At 50.2% G+C, this 21433-nt stretch overlaps 1 protein-coding gene across 1 annotated transcript in view; it reads right to left on the reverse strand.

Annotated features, from left to right (window-relative positions):
- Positions 1-1171: 1171 nt before the first annotated feature.
- Positions 1172-21433, reverse strand: part of GLT1D1 (glycosyltransferase 1 domain containing 1) — a 106693-nt gene continuing 86431 nt past the window's right edge. The window contains exon 12 of the mRNA XM_011961258.1: positions 1172-3190. Within this exon, the coding sequence (XP_011816648.1) occupies positions 3029-3190 (162 nt within the window). The 3' untranslated portion in view covers positions 1172-3028. The remainder of the gene's footprint in view (positions 3191-21433) is intronic.

The following is a 21433-nucleotide window of genomic DNA, read 5'->3' on the forward strand; positions in this document are numbered from 1 at the left end:
GACCAGCCTGGCCAACATGGAGAAACCCTGTCTCTACTAAAACTACAAAATTAGCTGGGCATAGTGGTGCGTGCCTGTAGTCCCAGCTACTTGGGAGGCTGAGGCAGGAGAATCGCTTGAAGCCGGGAGGCATAGATTGAGGTAAGCTGAGATTGTGCCACTGCACCCCAGCATGGGCAACAAGAGCAAAACTCCGTCCAAAAAAAATGTGGAATATATACACACTATGAATACTATTCAGCCACGAAAAGGAAGGAAATCATGTCTTTTCCAGCAACATGGATGGAAGTGGAGGTCATTATTATATTCAGTGATACAACTTAGAAACAGAAAGACAAATCTTGCAAATTTTCCTTGTAAGCGGGAGCTAAATAATGTGTACACACGGAAGCAGAGTATGGAATGCTGGGCCTTCGAGGGCTGAGAGGGAAGAGGGGAGGATGAGGGCTGCTTGGCAGGCACGGTGTGCATTGCCCAGTGATCGATGCCCCGAAGACCCTGACCTCACCACTGTGCAATGTATCAACAGAGCACAACTGCATGTGTGCCCCATGAATATATACAAATAAAAATAAATACATGTTTAGGTCAGGCGTGGTGGCTCATACTTGTAATCTCAGCACTTTGGGAGGCCAAGGTGGGCGGACCACTTGAGGTCAGGAGTTCGAGACCAGCCTGGCCAACATGGTGAAATCCCATCTCTACTAAAAATACAAATAAAAATACAAATACCATATACAAATAAAAACAAATACATGTTTAGGCCATGCATGGTGGCAGGTGCCTATAATCCCAGCTACTCAGGAGGATGAGGCAGGAGAATCACTTGAACCCAGGTAGCAGAGGCTGCAGTGAGCTGAGATCGCACCACTGCCACTCCAGCCTGGGTGACAGAGCAAGACTCTATCTCAAAAATACTAATAAAAATAAATAAATGTTTAAACATAAAGTGAACCAAGTGTGAAACTGACACCATGTAGAACCCTCATGGAAAAGCCCTGGTTTTACATCTATACTTGGGTATTAAAATAGTGGCTGCATTTTAACCCCCACTTAACTAGATGCTAGAGTGTCTGTGCTTCCTTTGAAGACGTGAGGTCTGGCGGGTGGGGAAGGGATCTGCTCCCTGCAGAACACTGCTCACCGTGGGAAGAAACAGAGGCTATTTTCATATGGCTAATGGTGACATACTTTATTAATGTAAAAACACGCCCTTCCCCCACAGTGCATGGGGCATGTGCTCGTTTTCCTACAAAGACATAAATGGTGATGAGGTACGGTGGAGGTCAAGCATCTACAGGGTCATTCAAGGAGGAACAGATTCAAGCTTTTGGACGATCAGCGTTTTGTAAATAGCAGCATCTTCAGATCTAAGACAAGACTGGACCTGGCAGGACCTTTTCTTTGGGTGGTATTAATTACTCCAGATTCAGACCGGGCCGTCCGCTCCGGGCCCAGGCTCTGCCTCTCCCTCCTCTGTCCCACGCCTAGACATGAAAGCCATAACCCTTGGGTCCCTCAGAGGACAAAAACAAGGGGCGGGGGGCAATGGGAGGCGTTGTTGAGCAGCCCTCTCACTGCTGGGAGCCTCTGCTGTTTCCAGCTAACTGCCTTTCTGGAAATCGATTCTGTTCCACGACGGAGGCAGTAGAATGAAACATCAAATTACACGGCACAAGATCCAAGCTAGTTGTTCTCATCCCCAGGGCATCAGAGTTTAAGAAGTTTAATTTGAGGCTACTTCTTTTAAAAACAAGATGTAGGTTGTGCCATTAAAAAAAAAAAAAAAAAAAGATGGTGAAAGCAGAAAGTTCAGACATCCTAAAACTTGAAGCCAAGCCAGCGCCGGTGGAATCTTCTCCCTCGGCCCTCCTAAGCGCCTGCACCCGCTTTCACCGAATGCCTCCCACGGCAACGCTCTGCCCTGGCTGTGCCTTCTCGCCTCCTTAAAGCAGACTGCTTTCTACCCACAAGAGGTGGGAAACAGCGCCTTCCCCATTGTTGTAAGGAACCTACCGGCATGCAACCATTTCAGTATTCAGTGGAGGTTTTCCCAGGCAAATTCCACTAGCAGAGGACGAGGAAGGCTGCACGTTCTCATGTGACATGGATGACATGGATGGGGCGAGGCCACCATTACCATGATGGCAGGGCTGGCACGGGCTGACCTCACTGTGTGGCTGCAAAGCCCTGCAGAACTGAGCTCCATCCTGCCAAGGGCTGGAGGCTGGTGACCCTTCCAACACCCATCCCTGGGTTCCTGATGTGGGAAGGGGAAGGGCCCACCCTGGACCCAAAGCCCCAGGCCTCCATCTCAGGGTCACTTGAGTGTTTTGCAGGCTACGTGTGACGTGGCACTTGTTCCTACCTGGTTTTCCACTCAAATTCAGCCAAGAGGTGGGCGGGGCCTACAAGCAGCCTGGCCACTTTTCTAAAAAGCACAACTTTCAATTCCACCATTGAAAAGTGAGATGTGCTGGGCGTGAGCTCACTCACAGCACTTTCTATTGTTCAGAGAAGCCTGGGGCCACCCACATGCCTGTCAGAGTCCTGAGATCACAACAAAAATCCTGCTAGGACCCGGCTCAGCTGACATGTCTGTGTTTTGCTTTTGCCTTTCAAACTGGCAATGATGGGTAGAGGTCGGTCAGAAGGCAGGTCGGGGGAGTCTGAACCGTGACTGCTTGAAAATAAGCCTCTATTGTCTGCACCAAAACCCTAAAGCAGGTAATCAAATTCTCTCCCAAATTCCCTGAAAACCAGTTCCCCTTTCCCTGTCCCAGTCAACCCAGTCACTCATGCACCTCCATCAGGACTGGCCAGTGAACACGCCTGGGACAGCATCTGAACGCACAGAAGGATATGGGATAAACGCAGTGGCTCTGGGGACGCACGACCAACATTTTCTAGGATTCTGCTGAGGCTGGTTTTATATGAATGGCACGGGACCCACGTTACCCAGAACTCTGTCTCTGAGCGTCCACCAGAGCCGTGTGTCGGAGAGCAGGTGTCTGATGAGGCGGGGCCCTCAGTCTTCAGTGTTTCCTTCCAGCTTGCTGATGAGCTGTTGGTAGGTGTCTCTTTCCACCTGCCATGAATGATACATTCTCACGTATTCCCTTCCGTTCCCTACAATTTCCTTTTCTAATGCAGGATCACTAACCAGTCTCTTTGCCAGATGAACAAACTCCTGCAAAAAAAGGAAGGAGAAGTAGACATAAATCACTGACGAAGGGAGATTTTGCAAATGCACCCAAGACCCTGTGTCTGCATTAGCTGCTGGTCTTGCCGTTGTCTGCCTCCTGGACCTGGAGAGAGTGACTTTTAGGAGGGATGGGAGTTAATGCAAACATTGAGACTGAGTGGGAAATAATATATATGCACAGACACACACACACACACAGACACATGTACACACATGCACACACCCACATGCACACACACATGCACACACACGCGCACACACACATGCACATGCACACACACACACATATGCTGGGATGAACATCATAAAAAATACTGGAGCCACCAACTCCCTTCCCTAGATCAACAAGACCACTTGTCTTCCCAAGGACTCTCAGATCCACAATTTCTTCCCTCTCATAAGTGGAGCCTCAGATGTGAACTTAGGTCTTACCCCAAAGTCTGAGTCCCACACAATATGACCCCCACCCCATTTCTTTTCCTTTGTGTTGTTCTGTCCTCTTCCCTGGGTGCAGAGCCAAGCGTGTCCTCACAATGCAGGTAGTGTCTGGTGCAGTGGAAAGCACTAGTGCTTCAGAGCCAGATCTGGGTTCAAATTCTTCTGAACGACCTAACTTTGCTGTGTGGCCTTGGGCAAGCTAGTGAGCCTCTCTGGGCCCCACATTTCCCATCTGTGGAGGAGTGATGTGTACTTAATCAGTAAACCCAGCCCTGCCGCAAGTCCCAGGGGCTCCCAGCATGAAGAAGCGCCGGAGGGGGATTTAACAGCCCTATGTTTTTCTGGTCTTTCTTTCTGCAGCTCAGCTTCCGGCTGTGTTTCCGCTTATGCTCATTACTGAGGAAGGCTTGCAGATCCTTGGCGCAGCCATGAGAGAGTGCTCCTGCTGACCTGGTTTTAATATCAAAGCCCTTCAGGATTTCAGGATTGGAAAAAAAAATTAGAAGTATTTTGACTGTTAAAGGGTATTCAGGGAGAGGAGGGGACCAGTCATTACTCTCCATGCGTGCACATAAATCAACAGCAGAGTTCTTGATGCAGGAGGTGCGGGTTTAAATTCACACCCTACCCTTCACATGAGCGGCAGTGGGTCAGTTTCTAACCCTCCCCGTGCCTCAGCTCCTCAACTGTCAATCGGGGTAATCACATACCTCTTTCCTAGGGTGTTGAGAGGATAGCAAACGAGTTACTGCAAACAAAGAATTTTGAGCAAAGCCCAGCACATACTTAGCTCTCGTTACCATGGTTATTCCCCTACAGCCCCCGTAAATTCCAAGAAGGCAGCAATGTCTAAGATCAATACACAATGCTCTTGCTGTTTAAAAGGAACATAAACATATTCTCCAAATTATTGTTAATTAAATGTTGAATGCCTTTTATAGCTGGCAATATACACAGTAATATTTATGGTACAGTAGAATTATATTTTTATAGATTATGTTTATACTTTATAGTAAATTGGTGGTCGTTTTATAATAAAAATATGTTTATTCCCGTTTCAGGGCAGAACAACATTTTTATTAAAATTATTTGAGATGCTTATAGCTGGGTATATTATTTTATGATGCCGGCCATATCTTTGATTTATCTCACGTGGAGACTTTGGTGGAAACCCAATTCCCTCCTTCCCTGCTCTGCTTGCTATTCTTACAGAATGCATGGCCCTTTTACCACAAAATCCTGAATTACAGAGTTTCTAGGAACAGGTTGTGATAAAACACACTCTTCTTTTCTCTCTGCAGAGAAGAGTGAATGAAAAAACACAGACTTAAATAAAGCAAGAGAGAGGGGGGTTATGAGTAAGCAACATCTTGGCTGCTGGCTTAATAAAACCCTGGATGACTGGCAGAAAGAAAGGAAAAGAAAACCATTAGAAAAAGCAAACATCTCTCTTGAATCATAAGTCACTCCCTGAAGCTCTGGGATTCTTTCCTTCTGTACTAAAAGCTCCTATGCAGCTGCATCGGGAATCTGCTGGACACGTGCCTGTGGACATGAGAAATCCATGTGGACACAGACTCTGTCGTTTGCTTACCAGTGTAGATGGTTTGCAAAGGTGGCCACACCCTCTACCCCTGTAAGCATGTCTCTTTGCAATATGACACTGCCACTCTCCCCATTGAGCGGGTGTGGTCTATTCCCCACCCTGACCCAATGACTCTGATTTGGTCGGTAATTTGCTTTGACTGACAGGACATATCAGAAGTGATGCCTTCCATGCAAAGCTTCAAAAGCTCTTACAGCTTCCATGGCCCCCAGCTCTGTTAGAGCCCTGGAGACCGCCAGGTAAAGCAAAGCCTGGGCTAGCCTCCTGGGGGAAGGGAGGCCATGTGAACACAGGCACTGAGCAATGACCAGCACCATGAGTGAGGCCGTCTAGGACTACCCAGCTCCAGGCCAGCTGCCAGAAGACCCTCGCTGGACCAGTGGCCCCAGGCCACGCCCCAAACCAGCAGAAGCACCACCCTGCAAACCCAGACTCAGAAAATTGCAAACAAATAAAATAGTGGTAGTTATAAGGCACTGACTTTTGGGATTCTTAGTTACACAGCTATGTATAACCGACACTCTCGCCAGGCACTCAGCGCCTCCTCTTCCACAAGAGAACCGTGCACGTTTGCAGTTCTACCCTCTGCAACACGGTCTGGGAAGAAGACCCTGTCTCCACTTCCAAAAGTTGGTCCTGATTTGTCCGAGCCAGCTGTGGTGTGGCAGATGCACCCTGGGCTGACCCCAGGAACCCCGGCCCGTGACATGAGTGTGCGTGGACTCGCCTCCAACCAACAGAATATGGTAAAGTTCCGAGGATGTGCCTCGACAGGGTGATGTCACACAGGACATCATCTCAGCAGAGCAGAGCAGGGGACACCCGTGTTGCCAGGCCGAGGGGCAGCAAACCACAATCAGTCCTGACTTATGATGGTTCAGCTTCCGGTGTTTCCGTTTTCCCATGGTGTGAGCGTGAGATGCTTTCGGTAGAAACTGAACTGCAGGCACCCATACAACCATTCTATTTTTACTCTCAGTACAGTAGTTGATAAATTATATGAGAGATGCAAAACTGTACTCTAATACAGGCTTTGCGTTGGATGACTTTGCCCAGCTGTAGGTTAGTGTAAGAGTTCTGAGCACTGTTGAGGTAGGCTGGGCTAAGCTGTGATGCTCCGGAGGTTGGTGTATTAAGTGCATTTTCTCTTCTTCTTCTTCTTCTTTTTTTTTTTTTTTTTTGAGACAGGGTCTCGCTCTGTCACCCAGGCTGGAGTACAGTGGTGCTATCACAGCTCACTGCAGCCTCAACCTCCTGGGCTCAAGAGATCCTCCCACCTCAGCCTCCCTTGTAGCTGGAAATACAGGCACATGCCCCTTATCTGGCTAATTTTTGTATTTTTTCTGAAGATGGGGTTTCACTGTGTTGCGCAGGCTGTTACGTGCATTTTTAGCTTCCAGTGGGTTTAATGAGATGTAACTCAATCACACATCCAGGGGCATCTGTTCCGTCAGCTTCTAAGAGCTGAGGTGGCCTCTGGCCAACAACCAGGGAGAAAACAATGGCCTTAGGAAACTGAACCCTGCCACCAAGCATGCTCTAGATGAGAATGTAGCCCGGCCACCCAGAGTGCAGCCTGGTGGGACTTGAGGCCCTGAGCTGAGAACCCACCAGGGCTGTGCCCAGAGCCTGGACACGCAGAGACTGCCAGATAGCAGATGGGTGTGGCTTCAAGCTTCTGAGTTTGTGGTGATTTGTTGCATGCAATAGAGAACGAACACTGTTATCCTGTTCTCCCCTGCCAACGTTTGACCCAAGTCTGGCCACTGAGATTGTCAGAGGCGTTTGAACCAGAGGAACTCCATCTTGAATAGCAGCTGGGTAAACTGAGGCTGAGACCTGCTAGGCTGCATTCCCAGACGGTGAAGGCATTCTAAGTCAGGATGAGACAGGAGGTTGGCACAAGACAGAGGTCATAAAGACCTTGATGATAAAACAGGTTGCAGTAAAGCCGGCCAAAACCCACTAAAACCAAGATGGCAGCAAGAGCGACCTCTGGTCGTCCTCACTGCCACACTCCCACCAGTGCCATGACAGTTTACAAATGCCATGGCAACGTCAGGAAGTTACCCTATATGGTCTAAACAGGGGAGGCATGAGTCATCCACCCCTTGTTTAGCATATCACCAAGAAATAACCATAAAAATGGGCAACCAGCAGCCCTCACGGTGCTCTGTCTACAGAGTAGACATTCTTTCTTCTTTCACTTTCTCAATAAACTTGCTTTCACTTTACGGACTCGCACTGAATTCTTTCTTGCGACAGATCCAAGAACCCTCTCTTGCGGTCTGGCTCGGGACCCCTTTCACTTAACAAGATGGGAGGGAGAGACCAGCAGTCAGTGTCTTCTGGAAAAAGTGGTTTCCTCCTTCTAAGAAGAGAACACTGGGAACCACTGCCCCCTCCAGCCTCTGAGGCCACCCAGGTCGAGCGGGGAGCACAGATCCACTGCAGCGATTCCCACCCACCTCAGGATGACACGGCACACAGGAAGGCAGGGCCAGACACTCACACAGAGGAGGAGAGCCCTGCCCGTCCTGACATGCCACGCCGGACATCAGCAGTAGTTCTGGAATCTGACACCGGACACCTCATCAAATGCACTGAAGAGCTACACAGCAGGACTTGCGGCCCTGAGTGTCCCTGAGACGGATCCTTCCAGCCCAGGTGCTGTAGGTTTCACACAGGTTTCAGCCAGGAGCTGTGGAAAAGCCGATTGGCTGACAGCCACACACACGCGCTGTAACCGTGGAGGAGGCGCGTCCACTCAGGATCTTCCATTGCTATGTAGACCACTGCTATGCAGTGATCTACTCTTGAAAATTATTTATGAAAATAACTCAGAGGCCGGGCGCGGGGGCTCATGCCTGTAAACCCAGCACTGCAGGAGGCCGAGGTGGGCAGATTACCTGAGGTCAGGAGTTCCTGACCAACCTGGCCAACATGGTTAAACCCTGTCTCTACTAAAAATACAAAAAAATGAGCTTGTCATGGTGGTGGGCACCTGTAATCCCAGCTACTCAAGAGGGTGAGATAGGAGGATCGCTTGAACCTGGGAGGCAGAGGTTGCAGTGAGCTGAGACAGCACCATTCATTGCACTCCAGCCTGGGCGAGAAGAGCAAAACTCTGTTTCAAAAAAAAAAAAAAAGAAAAGAAAAGAATTCACGGGGCATTACAGAGGGCAGACGCTAAAATCTCAAAGCAAAGCCAAGTACGGAAATTCCATCTCTCAAGAGACTTAAAAAACACAAGCCTCACCTCTGTTCCTGATCAGCGGTGGGAGGCGCAAACGCCTTCCTGGGCCCAGCAGGTGGAATGGGAGGTAAACACAGCCACCGTGGTAAATACAGGCCTATGCTGGTTGCTGCATTTCCTTCTTTTCTTTTTTTTTTTTTTTCCAAGAGAGGTCTAAATTCTGGATATTTATGTAAAAGTGTTCCATGTTAAATATCAACAAGTAATTCAATATTGTAAGAATACAGCAAACTAAACAAAACACATGTGCAGAGCAGACCTAGGTCCAGGCCACAGGTGTGCCAACCCTGGCTCAGGTAATGCACTTGTGATGTTAAAAAAAAATAATAATAATAATGCAAAAGAGCATAGTTTTGTCTTTAGAGAGTAATTACTCAATTAGTAGAGGACCGTCCTCAGAACTTCTTCCTTTCTGAGGAGTCTGGGGCTGCTGGTGGAGCATTTCTCATTGAATCCTTTTGACCTGCTCCATCTCCCTGAGGTTTCACCAAGATCCAGAGGACAAGAAGTTGTGCCCTTTTGTTTTGTTTTGTTTGTTTTTGCTTTTTTGAGATGGAGTCTCTCTCTGTCGTCCAGGCTGGAGTGCAGTGGCACAATCTCGACTCACTGCAACCTCTGCCTCCCGGGCTCAAGCGATTCACCTGCCTCAGCCTCCCAAGTAGCTGAGAGTACAGGCTTGTGCCACCACACCCCACTAATTTTTGTATTTTTAGTAGAGACAGGGTTTTGCCATGTTGGCCAGGCTGGTCTTGAACTCCTGGCCTCAAGTGATCCACCTGCATTGACCTCCCAAAGTGCTGGGATTACAGGTGTGAGCCACTGCGCCCAGCCAGTACCCGTTTTATAAAATGAATATTAGAACCCCATTACAATCCTTCTCATGATGATGTCACCTCAAAGCCACAGAACAGAAGGGAAAAAAACTCCACGAGAAGAGAAAGCCTTGAGCAGGACGCATGCTGGGGCTGGCAGATTTAAAATGTTATGGTTTTAAAGAGCATTACATTCTGACAACCTTCAGCAAGTGATACATACTTATTTTTCCAAGATGAGCTACAGTCAATCACAGGAAAACTCTGAATTTCAGGCTTGGTGTGTTAAATTAAACAGCCCCGAAGCTCCTCTCCCGCTGCTGCAAATACGACAGCTTATTGATGGGCGACGTTGACAGGGAAGTGTCTCAAGACCGGCACAGGCTGCCGTCGTTAAAGATCTCGGGTGTTCCTCAGGCTTTTCTGGTTGCAGCCTTTGAGTTAATTAAGGCTTCGACGGTGGCTTTGCTTCTCAAACCTTGCTGTAACACTCTCTAACGGAGCTTGTAAAACACACACGCCCCACACACCCGCCCTCAGCCCCCAAGAATACTGATTGGGTGGGTGGACGGTGGGGTTCAGGAAACTGCATTTGCTAACAGTGCCCAACAGCGCCCCCAGGGGGTTGTGGGAAGCCTGACAGGTCTAAGGCAGCCTGCTGTGCCTGCCTCATTTTCCACACATTTGGTCCATAGGACAGATTTCCTGTGTTCGAAACTGCAAGTCGTGAGGCTCCTCCTTCAAGACCTCAATGCCTAGAAGAGGAACATGCACCTGACTGTGGTACTTTTCTCGTACACGACACCATCCCTGTGGTCACATTTTACGGCACTATCCAAACTGTCAAACTGTCACCGCTGACAACACATCAATGTGACCATGTCATCACCCCGACTGCCAGCGTATGTTGATCATTCTCCCAGTGGCTCCTGCATCAGGTAAAGTCAGGACCACACAAATGAACATGCAACTCTTCTCTAAACTCTTCAGCATGAACCCTCCATCCACCTCTTAAAACACAGAGTAGTCATGGATTTATAGGAGAACTGATGTTCATTCACCCTGAACACCATGGTTACAATTAGGGGCTCACTTTAAAATAAGTATCAAAACCAGCCATTAGGGGGCTGGGCACGGTGGCTCACACCTGTAATCTCAGCACTTTGGGAGCCCGAGGCACGTGGATCACTCGAGGTCAGGAGTTCGAGCCCAGCCTGTCCAACACGGCGAAACCCTGTCTCTACCAAAAAACACAAAAATTAGCCTGGTGTGGAGGCAGGCGCCTGCAGTCCCAGCTTCTCCAGAGGCTGAGGCAGGACAATCGCTTGAACTGGGGAGTTGGAGGTTGCAGTGAGCTGAGATAGCACCTGAGTGACAGAGACCCTGTCTCAAAAGAAAAAAAACAAAAACAAAACAAAACAAAAAACAGCTATGGGAATCTTCTGCATATGGAGACTGAGCAAGACAACAGGGTAGGGTCAGAAATAACCTCTTGGTCAATGAGCCCTGTGCATAGCAACTGCTCAATACAGAGCCAGAGGACAAGGCGGCGGGGTGGGGACTCTGCCCCCAGTCACGATGCTTGAGTCTGATGTCCATTCCCAGACTGACCCCCGTGAATCTGCCAGTGGGCCCTGTGCATGCACGCTGAGGCAGGGAGGCTCCGTGCTCAGGCCCTTTGCCGGGACAATGCCTGAGTGTGTATCTAACAGGCCACCCACAGACATGGTAGGTGCTCAGGAGTGACGGTGCGTGGGAGTCTGTAGCATGCGGAAGGAGGTTTGCAGGTGCAGGTGCAGGTGGGGACACTAAACAAAGGAGAGCCAGCAGGTGAGAACGCTAATTCCTTTCCGGTTCATCTTTGCTGCCGGTGGAGGGGAGGACAGCCTCAATGAGGGGCAAATCCTTTCTTCAACACTTCTTTAGCGAAAAGGGAGCCAGCCTCTGGCCAAGAACCTCCAGTGGAGGTCGGGATCCAGCCAGAAATTAACAACAGCAGCCAACCACATACACGGAATGAGGCTTCAGAATTCAGGACCGGGGGATTTTAGTAATTCAGCTGCTATAGTCTTCTATTACGTATCATCTCCAACGAGGTCTAAGGCCATGCCCGTCGACAACAGATCCATGTTTCTTAACCAAAATGTATGAATAGTCTCGTGACGCAGGACAAACAAAGCCTAGGTAACTTCACATCAGTTGAGAAAGGAGTTATGGCACCAAACTCACTAAAAAGTGGTCTTATGGGTGGTGAGACAGTAAAATTCCTCTTTCCCTTATGGCATTTGCACACCAGAGGTCGATTGTGCTGGTCAAAGGACAGCTGTTATTTGAGGAGGGAAAACAGTGCATAGACCTGGGTAACTAACAGCAGGGTCATTGACCACGGGAGAACTTGTATTTTATTCCTGCCATTCCCAGGGCTCTGTGGCTCATAAAATACATGGTGCAGGGTTAGTGTGGCTCAAAGGCATTGCTGTGGCGGACGTAGGAGGGAGCAAGAGCCCTCGTCCTCTGTAAGCCAGGTAGGTCCGTAGACGTCCGTGTGAACAAGGACTCCGGCCATCAGTCAGGTACCTGCTAGTAAAAATGTACAGAGCTGGCGGGTGGGCCCCAATCGCAGGTTTTTCAAGCACATGTTTTCGAAGCGCTTTTTGGATTCTGAAATTGCAGAAAAGGAACTAGGAATTTGGACTATTCCTATGCGCCCTCTCCCCCTCCACACACACAGATCAAGAGATGGGAGCCCAGGTCACCCAGGAATCTGCCTGAGATTAACATCACTGAGTGGCCACATCACTGAGTGGCAGAAAAGGCATCTAGACCCAGACCGTCCCCCTCCGAGCACCACCCTCCGCATCCCTCCTCCCCCCCCACACACACAGACAGGGGAAACCTGGGAGCCACCGATGAAGCTAAAAAAACAACCTCAGGAATATTTTCTGTGCTTCTCATTTGCTCACTTTCCAGATGATGGGCCGAGCAGAGCACTAGCCATTTCAACACACAACTGGCAGGCTGAAAGGTGCTTCTGCTGCTCTGGTGTGCTTTAGGGGTTGGTGGGGAGAAGATGGGCATCTTGAAGGAAAGAAGGTGAGAGGCAGGGAAGGGAGGGAAGAAGGGGCCCGGGAGACTTTTTTCTGGGCTCGTGTGATGGCTTGGTGGGTTACAGCAGGAGGAAGTTGGAGGGAAAGATCAGCCCATTAAAGTGTGGCAGTAAATCTGCCATTCATTCTGGTTATGCCTGGGGGAGAGGAAAGAAACACAAGCAGGCTGGGGTGGTGGCTCACGCTTGTCATCCCAACACTTTGGGAGGCCAAGGTGGGTAGATCACTTGAGGTCAGGAGTTTGAGACCAGCCTGGCCAACATAGTGAAACTCCATCTCTATCAAAAATACAAAAAAAAAAAAAATTAGCCAGGTGTGGTGGCACATGCCTGTAATCCCAGCTACTAGGGAGGCTGAGGCAGGAGAACTGCTTGAACCCAGGAGGCGGAGGTTACAATGAACCAAGATCGTGCCACTGGACTCCAGCCTGGGTGACGCAGTGAGACTCTGTCAAGGAAGGAAGAAAGGAAAGAAGGAAGGGAGGAAGGAAGGAAGGAAGGAAGGAAGGAAGGAAGGAAGGAAGGAAGGAAAGAAGGAAGGAAGGAAAGAAGGCAGGCAAGCAATGGCAGAGTTGGGTGAGGGGTGGGGGTTTTGGGGGATGCTCAGGCCACATTGAATTCTTGAGAGGGCTCCTGAGCAGCACACCTGGGTGACACTGCCATGGCTCACAAACCTGCAATCGGGGCCCACCCGCCAGCTCTGTCCATTTATACTAGCAGGTACCTGGCTGATGGCCGGAGTCCTTGACTGCACGGACATCCATGGACCCACTCAGTTTACAGAGGGCAAGCACTCTTGCTCCCTCCTACCTCAGCCATAGCAATGCCCTCAGGCCACACTAACCCTGCATCGTGTGTTTCAGGAGCCATGGAGCCCTGGGAATGGCAGGAATAAAACACGGGTTCTCTGGTGGTCACCCTGCTTTTATTTATCTAGGACTTGCACTGTTTTCCCTTCTCAAATAACAGCTCTCCTTTGACCAGCATAGTCAGCCTCTGGTGTGCAAATGCCAGAAGGGAAAGGAGAATTTTACTGTCTCACCACCCTTAAGAGACCAAGAACCAGGAGGGACTTGCCATGCATTTCTCTGCCCGACAGTGGTGACAGCTGAGCCCGCATAGCTTCTGGCACGTGCCAAGCAACCGAGAGGCTGCAGAACTCCCTGGGTGGAGGGGCCTTTTGCAGAAAGGATACATCACGCCTGCATAAGTCCTAACAAGAACATTCTGGGAAAATAGGAGGCTGTCTCCAAATTGTAAGTTATGGGTATTTTTAATTTGTACATTTTCAATTTTTCTATAAAAGTGTTCATATAACATAAAACTTAATTAAAAAGATTCCACTTATTCTAATATAGACAGTAGTATAACGGTTAAGAACACAGAAAGACATACGGTTAAGAACACAGAAAGACATACCCCTGACGCCATTATCATGCACTGCATGTCTGTCAAAATATGAACCTCCAAAATATATATACCTACCATGGACCCACAAAAATGAAAACCTGCATTTAAAAAACACAGAAAGATGGGCCGGGCACAGTGGCTCACGCCTGTAATCCTGGTACTTTGGGAGGCCGAGGCGGGTGGATCACGAGGTCAGGAGTTCAAGACCAGCCAGCCTGGCCAACACAGTGAAACCCCATCTCTACTAAAAATACAATTATCCAGGTGTGGTGGCACAAGCCTGTAATCCTAGCTCCTGGAGAGGCAGAGGCAGGAGAATCGCTTGAACCCAGGAGGCAGAGGTTGTAGTGAGCCGAGATCATACAACTGCACTCCAGCCTGGGCAACAGAGAGAGACTCCATCTCAAAAACAAAACAAAACAAAAACCAGAAAAGACAAATACTTCATAATTTTACCTATAGGCAGATTCTTAAAAAGTCAACCTCACAGAAACAGAGTGGGAGGGTGGTTACCAGGGGCTGGGGGGCTGCAGGAGAGGAAACGAGGAGATATTGGTCAATGGTTCCAAAGTTTCAGTTAGGAGGGTCACATTCTGAAGGCCTATGGGGCAGCCTGGTGACTCTAGTGTACGTGAAAGTTGCTGAGTGGATCTTAAATATTCTCATTACAACAAAAAAGTATGTGTGGGGATGGAAATGTTAGTTAGCTTGATTTAATCATTGCACAATTGATGCACATAGCAAAACACTAAGTGGTATATCATACATGTCGACAATCTTTAAATTTGTCAATCAACCTTAATAAAGCTGAAAAGCACAGTATGACCCTCAGCGGCACCTTTTACCAGGCTCTGGGCCTTGAGGAAGTTAACTCCTCTGTGCCTGGTTTGCTCGTCTAGGAAATGCGGCTGGTAAGAGCTCATTTGTCATTGTGCAGGTTAAACAAGATAATCTATGCATAACATTTGTATCTGTAGAGCAAGCATTCAACAGATGCTAGCCATCTTCCTAATGACGGGTCTTGTTTTCTGTGTTTTTTTTCTCCCAGAACACGTTAGCCTCAGTCTTTGGGGATGAAAGGAGGAGCACCCAGTCATATGGTTGCTCCCCGGTTCCTCCCAGGCCACAATTCCCAGCCTCCCTCGCAGCAGGCGTGATGTGACCAGGTTCCAGCCAACGGAGCATGAGCGGAGAGGGGCATGTGCTCCCTCCAGCCCAGGTCACACATACCTCTCATGGTGGACCCTGTCTTCTCTCTCCCCAGCAGCTACATACAGACGGAGCTGAAGCCAGGTCACGGAAGGAGCCAGGGCTCTGAGTGACCGCATGGGCAGTGGTCACAGACCAAAACAACCAGCTCTGGCCTCCAGGAGAGCAAGAAATAAGGTCTCCCAATGCTGCCCTCCTGAGGTGATGGGGTCCATTAGAGCAGCTGCCACTTCCTGTTGGCATGCTGGTCATCTCATGGCTTTGCTCCGAATACAGCCCAGTTCCGCTGTAGTCCAAAGTCTGCAAGGGGGCCGGGCGCGGTGGCTCAAGCCTGTAATCCCAGCACTTTGGGAGGCCAAGACGGGCGGATCACGAGGTCAGGAGATCGAGACCATCCTGGCTAACACGGTGAAACCCCGTCTCTACTAAAAAATACCAAAAATCTAGCCGGGCGAGGCGGCGGGCGCCTGTAGTCCCAGCTACTCGGGAGGCTGAGGCAGGAGAATGGCGTAAACCCGGGGGGCGGAGCTTGCAGTGAGCTGAGAGCTGAGATCCGGCCACTGCACTCCAGTCCGGTCGACAGAGTGAGACGCCGCCTCAAGGAAAAAAAAACAAAAAAAAACAAAGTCTGCAAGGGACAGCTTGCTCATTCAGACACGTGGTAGCGACACTCTACAGAGATTCAGGGAACACCAGAGACCATGCTCCTGTATAAAGTGCAAACAATGGATTCTCCTGGCAAAACTCAAAGGAAGGCTGAGCTCACTAATGAGGAATGATGAGGGCAGTGGCGCACAGGAAGGGAGAGAGGAGGGGAGGGAGGGAGAGAGGAAGGGAGGAAGAGAGAGAGAGAGAAAGGGAGAGAGGAAGAGAGAGAGAGAGAAAGGGAGAGAGGAAGGGACAGAGGGCAGGACGGAGGGAGAAAGGGAGTAAAGAAGGAAGGAAGGGAGGGAATTAGGGAGGGAGGGAGAGAGGAAAGGAGGGAAGAAGGGAGGAAGAAATGGAGGGAGAGAGGAGGCAAGGGAGGAAGGGAGGGAGGTAGATAGGGAGGGAGGGAGAAAGAGGAAGGGAGAGAAGAAGAGAGGGAAGGAGAGAGTTAGGGAGGGAGGGAGGTAGAGAGGGAGGAGGAGGGGAAGAAGGAAGTCAGGAGGGAGGAAGGGAGAAAGGAAGGAAGGAGGGAGAGAAATCAAAGAAAATGGGAGCAAAGAACAGCTGAAGAAAAGGAGGGAAGAAAGCAGGGAGAGGAAGGAAGGAAAAAGGGAGGGAGAGAGGAAGGGAGGGCAAAAGAAAGACAATTTCTGAGCCAAAGGGATTTACATGGGATCTAAGCACCCAGGCAGGAGAAGGCAATCCTGTCGTTTTGCCGCGTGGCACTCAGCACCAGTACCTGTGATTGGCACGAAACTGTCAGAGACTACTTGCTAGGCATGGGGATACAATCTGACAGGTGCCAATGATTGGGCGGGATGACTGCTGTCATCTGCGACTTTGAAAAGAAAAAGAGAGCAGTTAAGTACAACTGTGTGGCGTGCTGCATCGCTCACTATCAGATGAAAAGAGCGAAACATGCCCTCTGGAAGGGTTGTCCCTTGTACGCTGGGGCATAATCATCCCTTCCAGTCCTCACTGAGCATCCAGTCCACACCAGGGTCCCTGCGAGGGACAGCTGATGAGTAAACATGCCTGACTGCTGCCCTCGGGAAGCTTCCAGGCTGGGGACTGGGGTTTATAGATGGCGAAGGGTGCAGTGTATTCAGACACACGTGCAGGGACAGAGGAAACCCAGGTGGGAACCCCAGTAACACTGGGTGGCCAAGAAAATTCCTTCCAGGGTGATTCCAACCAAGAAACAATTGAGGAGGCGCCCGCCGCGGGCGCAGCTCAGTTAGAGACTGAGGGTGAGCAGAACTCAGGTAGTGGACAGAGAAGCCTGGAACAAGGACGGGGCGGCGCGGGCCGTACAAGGTCTCAGAAGCCGGGGAAGAAGTGGCATTTCTTCTAGGTCCAATGGAAAAGTCACCAGAGGGTCCTCAGCTGCGGGATAGAAGCGGACTTTCATTTGGTGCCTGTGGCTGCGGGGAGGGAGTGGGCGGGCTGGAAGGAGGAGGCTGCTGAACAGCCCGGGCAAGGGCCCACAGCGCCTCGGTCGGGAGTGCAGTGGAGATGGAGAGCTGCGTTTGGAGACAGAGTTCAGGAGAAGTGACACAGATGGGAAGCAGGGCTCAGGGAAGAGAGCGCGGCGGGCTTGGGAGCCCAGGACCCAGGACGGTGTGCAACAAGCAGGGGCTGAGGCTCCAGGCAGGCTTCCCCCTGCGGCGTTATCCCTAAGGCTGCAGCCCACGGGGGTCCTCCACAGGACCCTGGCCCGGCTTCTACCAGTGCCAACAAGTCACCATCGTCCTCCTTCTGAATTCCAGGATACCCCAGAAACGGCCTTCGGAGTTGATTCCTACAGCAGTGTTGTTTTGATGCGAGGCAAGCACGCCGCCTACCAGGGACTGCATTTGTCAGTGCTGACACAGATCACCAGGAGGCCTCCAGGAAGCGCACACAGGCAGAGGCAGGGGGAGGGGAGGGTCTCTCCATGCCTGGCCCCTCAACTAATCAGTTCCCAGCTGGAGCCTGCGGGCTTACACTCCTGGCAGGTGCCCAGCAGGCTTTGCACAGCAACAGGTGCACCCACGGGAGGGCTCAGGAGATGGCGGAAAGCAAGTGTCAGGATGACGCAGAGATGCCTCCTCCTGTTCTCGGAGGTGGGGACTGAGCTCACAGCGGGAAGGAAGCTCTTCTCTCTCTGTATTTTCAGAGAATTCCAGACGCGATGCAAGCAGGATGCTCCCTGCTTGGTCAGGAGTGAGGCGGCCAGGAGGAGCCCTGAGGGCCTCTGCACCTTGGTGACAGCCCAACATCCGTGTCTGAGCAGTGAGCCCCACCTCGTGGCTCACCCGCGTCCTGGTCCTGCTCGCCGCGCCACAACTCAGTGCACACTCACCTCGGTGCACACCCAGCTCGGTGCGTACCTGCCGCAAGGGCTGCGCAATCAGCCAGGGGCTTTCCTTCCCACCTCGTGCTGCATCCAGGGGCATCTACACCCAGGGTGGGGCTCAGAAATGGTCCCTTCTGCCACGAACATAGACAGAATCAGGGTGAGAAGAACAACTTTAGAAAATGGTTAGGTGGAAAACAGGAGCGAAGGGGAGGGAGGGAGACAGGGAGAGAGACAGAGAGACAGAGAGAGCCAGAGAGAGAGCTAGAGACTGAGAGAGAGGTAGAAACAGAGACAGAGGAACAGACAATGAGAGACAGAAACAGAGACGAAGGGGAGGAAGGCTCCAGAAACAGAGACCAGAGACAGACAAGGAGATGATGAGACAGAGGGAGAGGGAGAGAAAAAGGGAGGCACAGCAGGAAAGGGGAGGCACAGTGAGGAGGAGCTGCCAGGGCAGCAGCAGGGAAGAGGGAGGGCCACTTGTGCTCCCGGCCTGAGCTCAGGCTCTGCAGTCAGACCCAGTTCTCACCCAGCTCCTCAACCCACCCAGCTGGCCTGAGGCAAGGGACCCACCCTCTCTAGCTCACTGGAGAATCTGTGTCCCTAACAATACACCAGCCTGGGCACCCAATCACAGCCCCCACACAGGCTGTCCCTACGCTGCTCCAGTGAGGTTTACATCTGTTGTCCTAGTATTATTATTATTATTATTATTATTATTATTATTATTATTTGAGACGATGTCTCGCACTGTCACCCAGGCTGGAGTGCAGTGGCATGATCTTGGCTCACTGCAACCTCCACCCTCTGGGTTCAAGTGATTCTCATGCCTCAGCCTCCTGAGTAGCTAGGATTACAGGCGCCTGCCACCCTGCTCAGCTAATTTGTTGTATTTTTAGTAGAGACAGGGTTCTGCCATGTTGGCTTCGAACTCCTGACCTCAAGTGATCCACCAGCCTCAGCCTCCCAAAGTGCTGGGATGACAGTCGTGAGCCACTGTGCCCAGCCTGGTGTGCTTGTATTATTATTATTCCGCTCTCAAATGCTTCCCAATATCGCACAATAAGCAAACAGGTCACACTACTTCCAAATCCATGTAAGTTTTGCATTAACCTCCAATTTAGTTCACACACGCTTTGCCCCACGTTTCCTCTAGGCTTAACTGGAAATCCAATCAACGCAGCAGGGTCTCCATCTCGGATTTCATCCTGAGGACCTACTGTGTGCTGTGCACTGGCTGGTGCTTACACATCCTGGATGTGTTTAATTTCCAAGAATTATAGCCGTGATGTGAAAACATTTTTAAAAATAAGAGAGAACTAATATTTTACGTAATGTTGGCCAGTCGCCTCCCCAAATCCATAAGTAGAACGTGACTCGAAGAGAGAGTGAGACAGGAATTACTCCCTGGGTTCGCAGCGCCCTGCACTGGGCGGGAATCCTGCTGCGGGGCTGGTCCCCGCACTTAAATAGAAGCGCTTTCCATACTCCACGGCTCCCCCTAGTGCGCAGCACCGCAAGCCGTGAATGCGGTGGACTAGTCTCCGTTTTTGTCCCAGGGGAAGAGAGAGGCAATAGTGCATGTGCCCTCCCTCAGCTATTCCCCAAAAAGAGGTCATTATCTCCACTCTCCCGAAGAAGCATCGAGCAGAGGACAGGAGGAGCGTCCAGGATCACTTAGCTTCCAAGTGCAAAGCTTGAGATCTCAGCCCAGCCCTGCCTGAATGAAAGTTTGGAGGTTGATGTTTCCCAAACATTAAACTGTTGACTGACTATTAAAGCCATTAGTGTTTGAAGAAAAATAAGCTATCTTTAGTGAAAATGCCAGTCACATAGAACACTACAGGCAGAGCCCGGCCCAGAATACCCACTGGACAAATGCTAGCTCTGGTCATTGTCATTATTCCAGAACTTACGTTTTTCTGTGCACCATCCAAACAGAACCTCCCAGCAAAATAGGTTTGAGCTGCACTTTAAAAGTCTGACCCTGGGAGAGTGTATAGATTCACAGTTTCTATTAAATGTCAAATGGATTTTAATTTCGAAGCTATAAAACAGAGCAATAAAATACCTAGGAAAATAGCTCAACACTTTTCTACTTCTTAAAAGGAGAAATAACAGGATTGTGGTGGTAATGAAAAATCAATCTTTAGTAGGTCTGGAAAGCTTTGCTTAAATTGAAGTTTTCCAGGGGTGAGGTATATAAAAATAGAGATTATTCTGTTCCTACCAGGGCTGAATATGCTTAATCATCATTTTTTTTTAAAATGGTTTTTTTATTCAGTTCGGTAGGCTGTCCTCATGAGCTCCCTAAGGCAAACTTCCCTCCAGATTCCCATCATCTTTGCGCCAACAGCTGCCACCCCCACCCTGGGACCCTGCGCTTACCACTCACCTGTCAACACACATTCAGTGCCAGGTGCTGCCCCGGTGTTGGGGCTGCATGTGGAAGAGCACAAAACCCCCAAGGTGAGGCCTCGCTTCCCCATTTTACAGATGGAGAAATTGCTCTCCTGGATCTAACAGTCTGAGGGGTTTGGTGAGGAGGGTGTGGGGAGCAAGCCAGGACGGAAATAAGAAAATTAAGATGGGGAAGGGTGGTGAAAAGAGGCTGCGGACTCAAGTTACCCGTGAGGGAGGAGCAGAGACGCCCACGTGGCCGCAGAGCAGCAAAGGCAGAGTGGTAGGCAGTGGTTAGCTCAGGGACAGCTTGGTGGCCATCAGAAAAAGTCTGGACTTTCTTCCAAGTGCAGCCGGCCACCCCTGGGGCATCTCAGGCAGGGATGCTGGCTGGTCTGCACGCCCTCTCAGCTCAGCCCTGGCTCCCAGGAGCACCCTGCTGTCTCCTCCTCTCCAGTTGCACCAGGGACTCCTACTCCCAGCCCCTCACTGGATAGAGAAAGACGCAGTGATTGCAGGGGAAACAAACATAAGGTTTTCTCCAACAAGACCCTATGAATCCCCTTGAACGATCTTCCATCATCTCAAATGTGATGCATTAATTACCTGAAACAGTTTTCTTTCTGGAGGTCCCATCTCCGCCACTGTGAACACATTCTTTCCTCCTCCGCAGCCAGCTGCATTGGCACCACTGAAAACTCTTCCCCTGCCTTCTTCCTAGAGCTAGTTCTCTTTTTCTTTATTTCTGAGACAGGGTCTTGCTCTGTTACCCAGGCTGGAGTGCAGTGGCAAGATCTAGGCTCACAGCAACTTCCATCACCCAGGTTAAAGTGATCCTCCCACCTCAGCCTCCCCAGTAGCTGGGACTACAGGCACGAGCCACCACATCTGGCCAATATTTTTCTTTCTTTCTTTCTTCTTTCTTTCTTTCTTTCTTTCTTTCTTTCTTTCTTTCTTTCTTTCTTTCTTTCTTTCTTTCTTTCTTTCTTTCTTTCTTTTCTT

This window comes from Colobus angolensis, unplaced genomic scaffold (assembly GCF_000951035.1).
Source record: "Colobus angolensis palliatus isolate OR3802 unplaced genomic scaffold, Cang.pa_1.0 Scaffold115, whole genome shotgun sequence".
Taxonomy (NCBI): Eukaryota; Metazoa; Chordata; class Mammalia; order Primates; family Cercopithecidae; genus Colobus; species Colobus angolensis.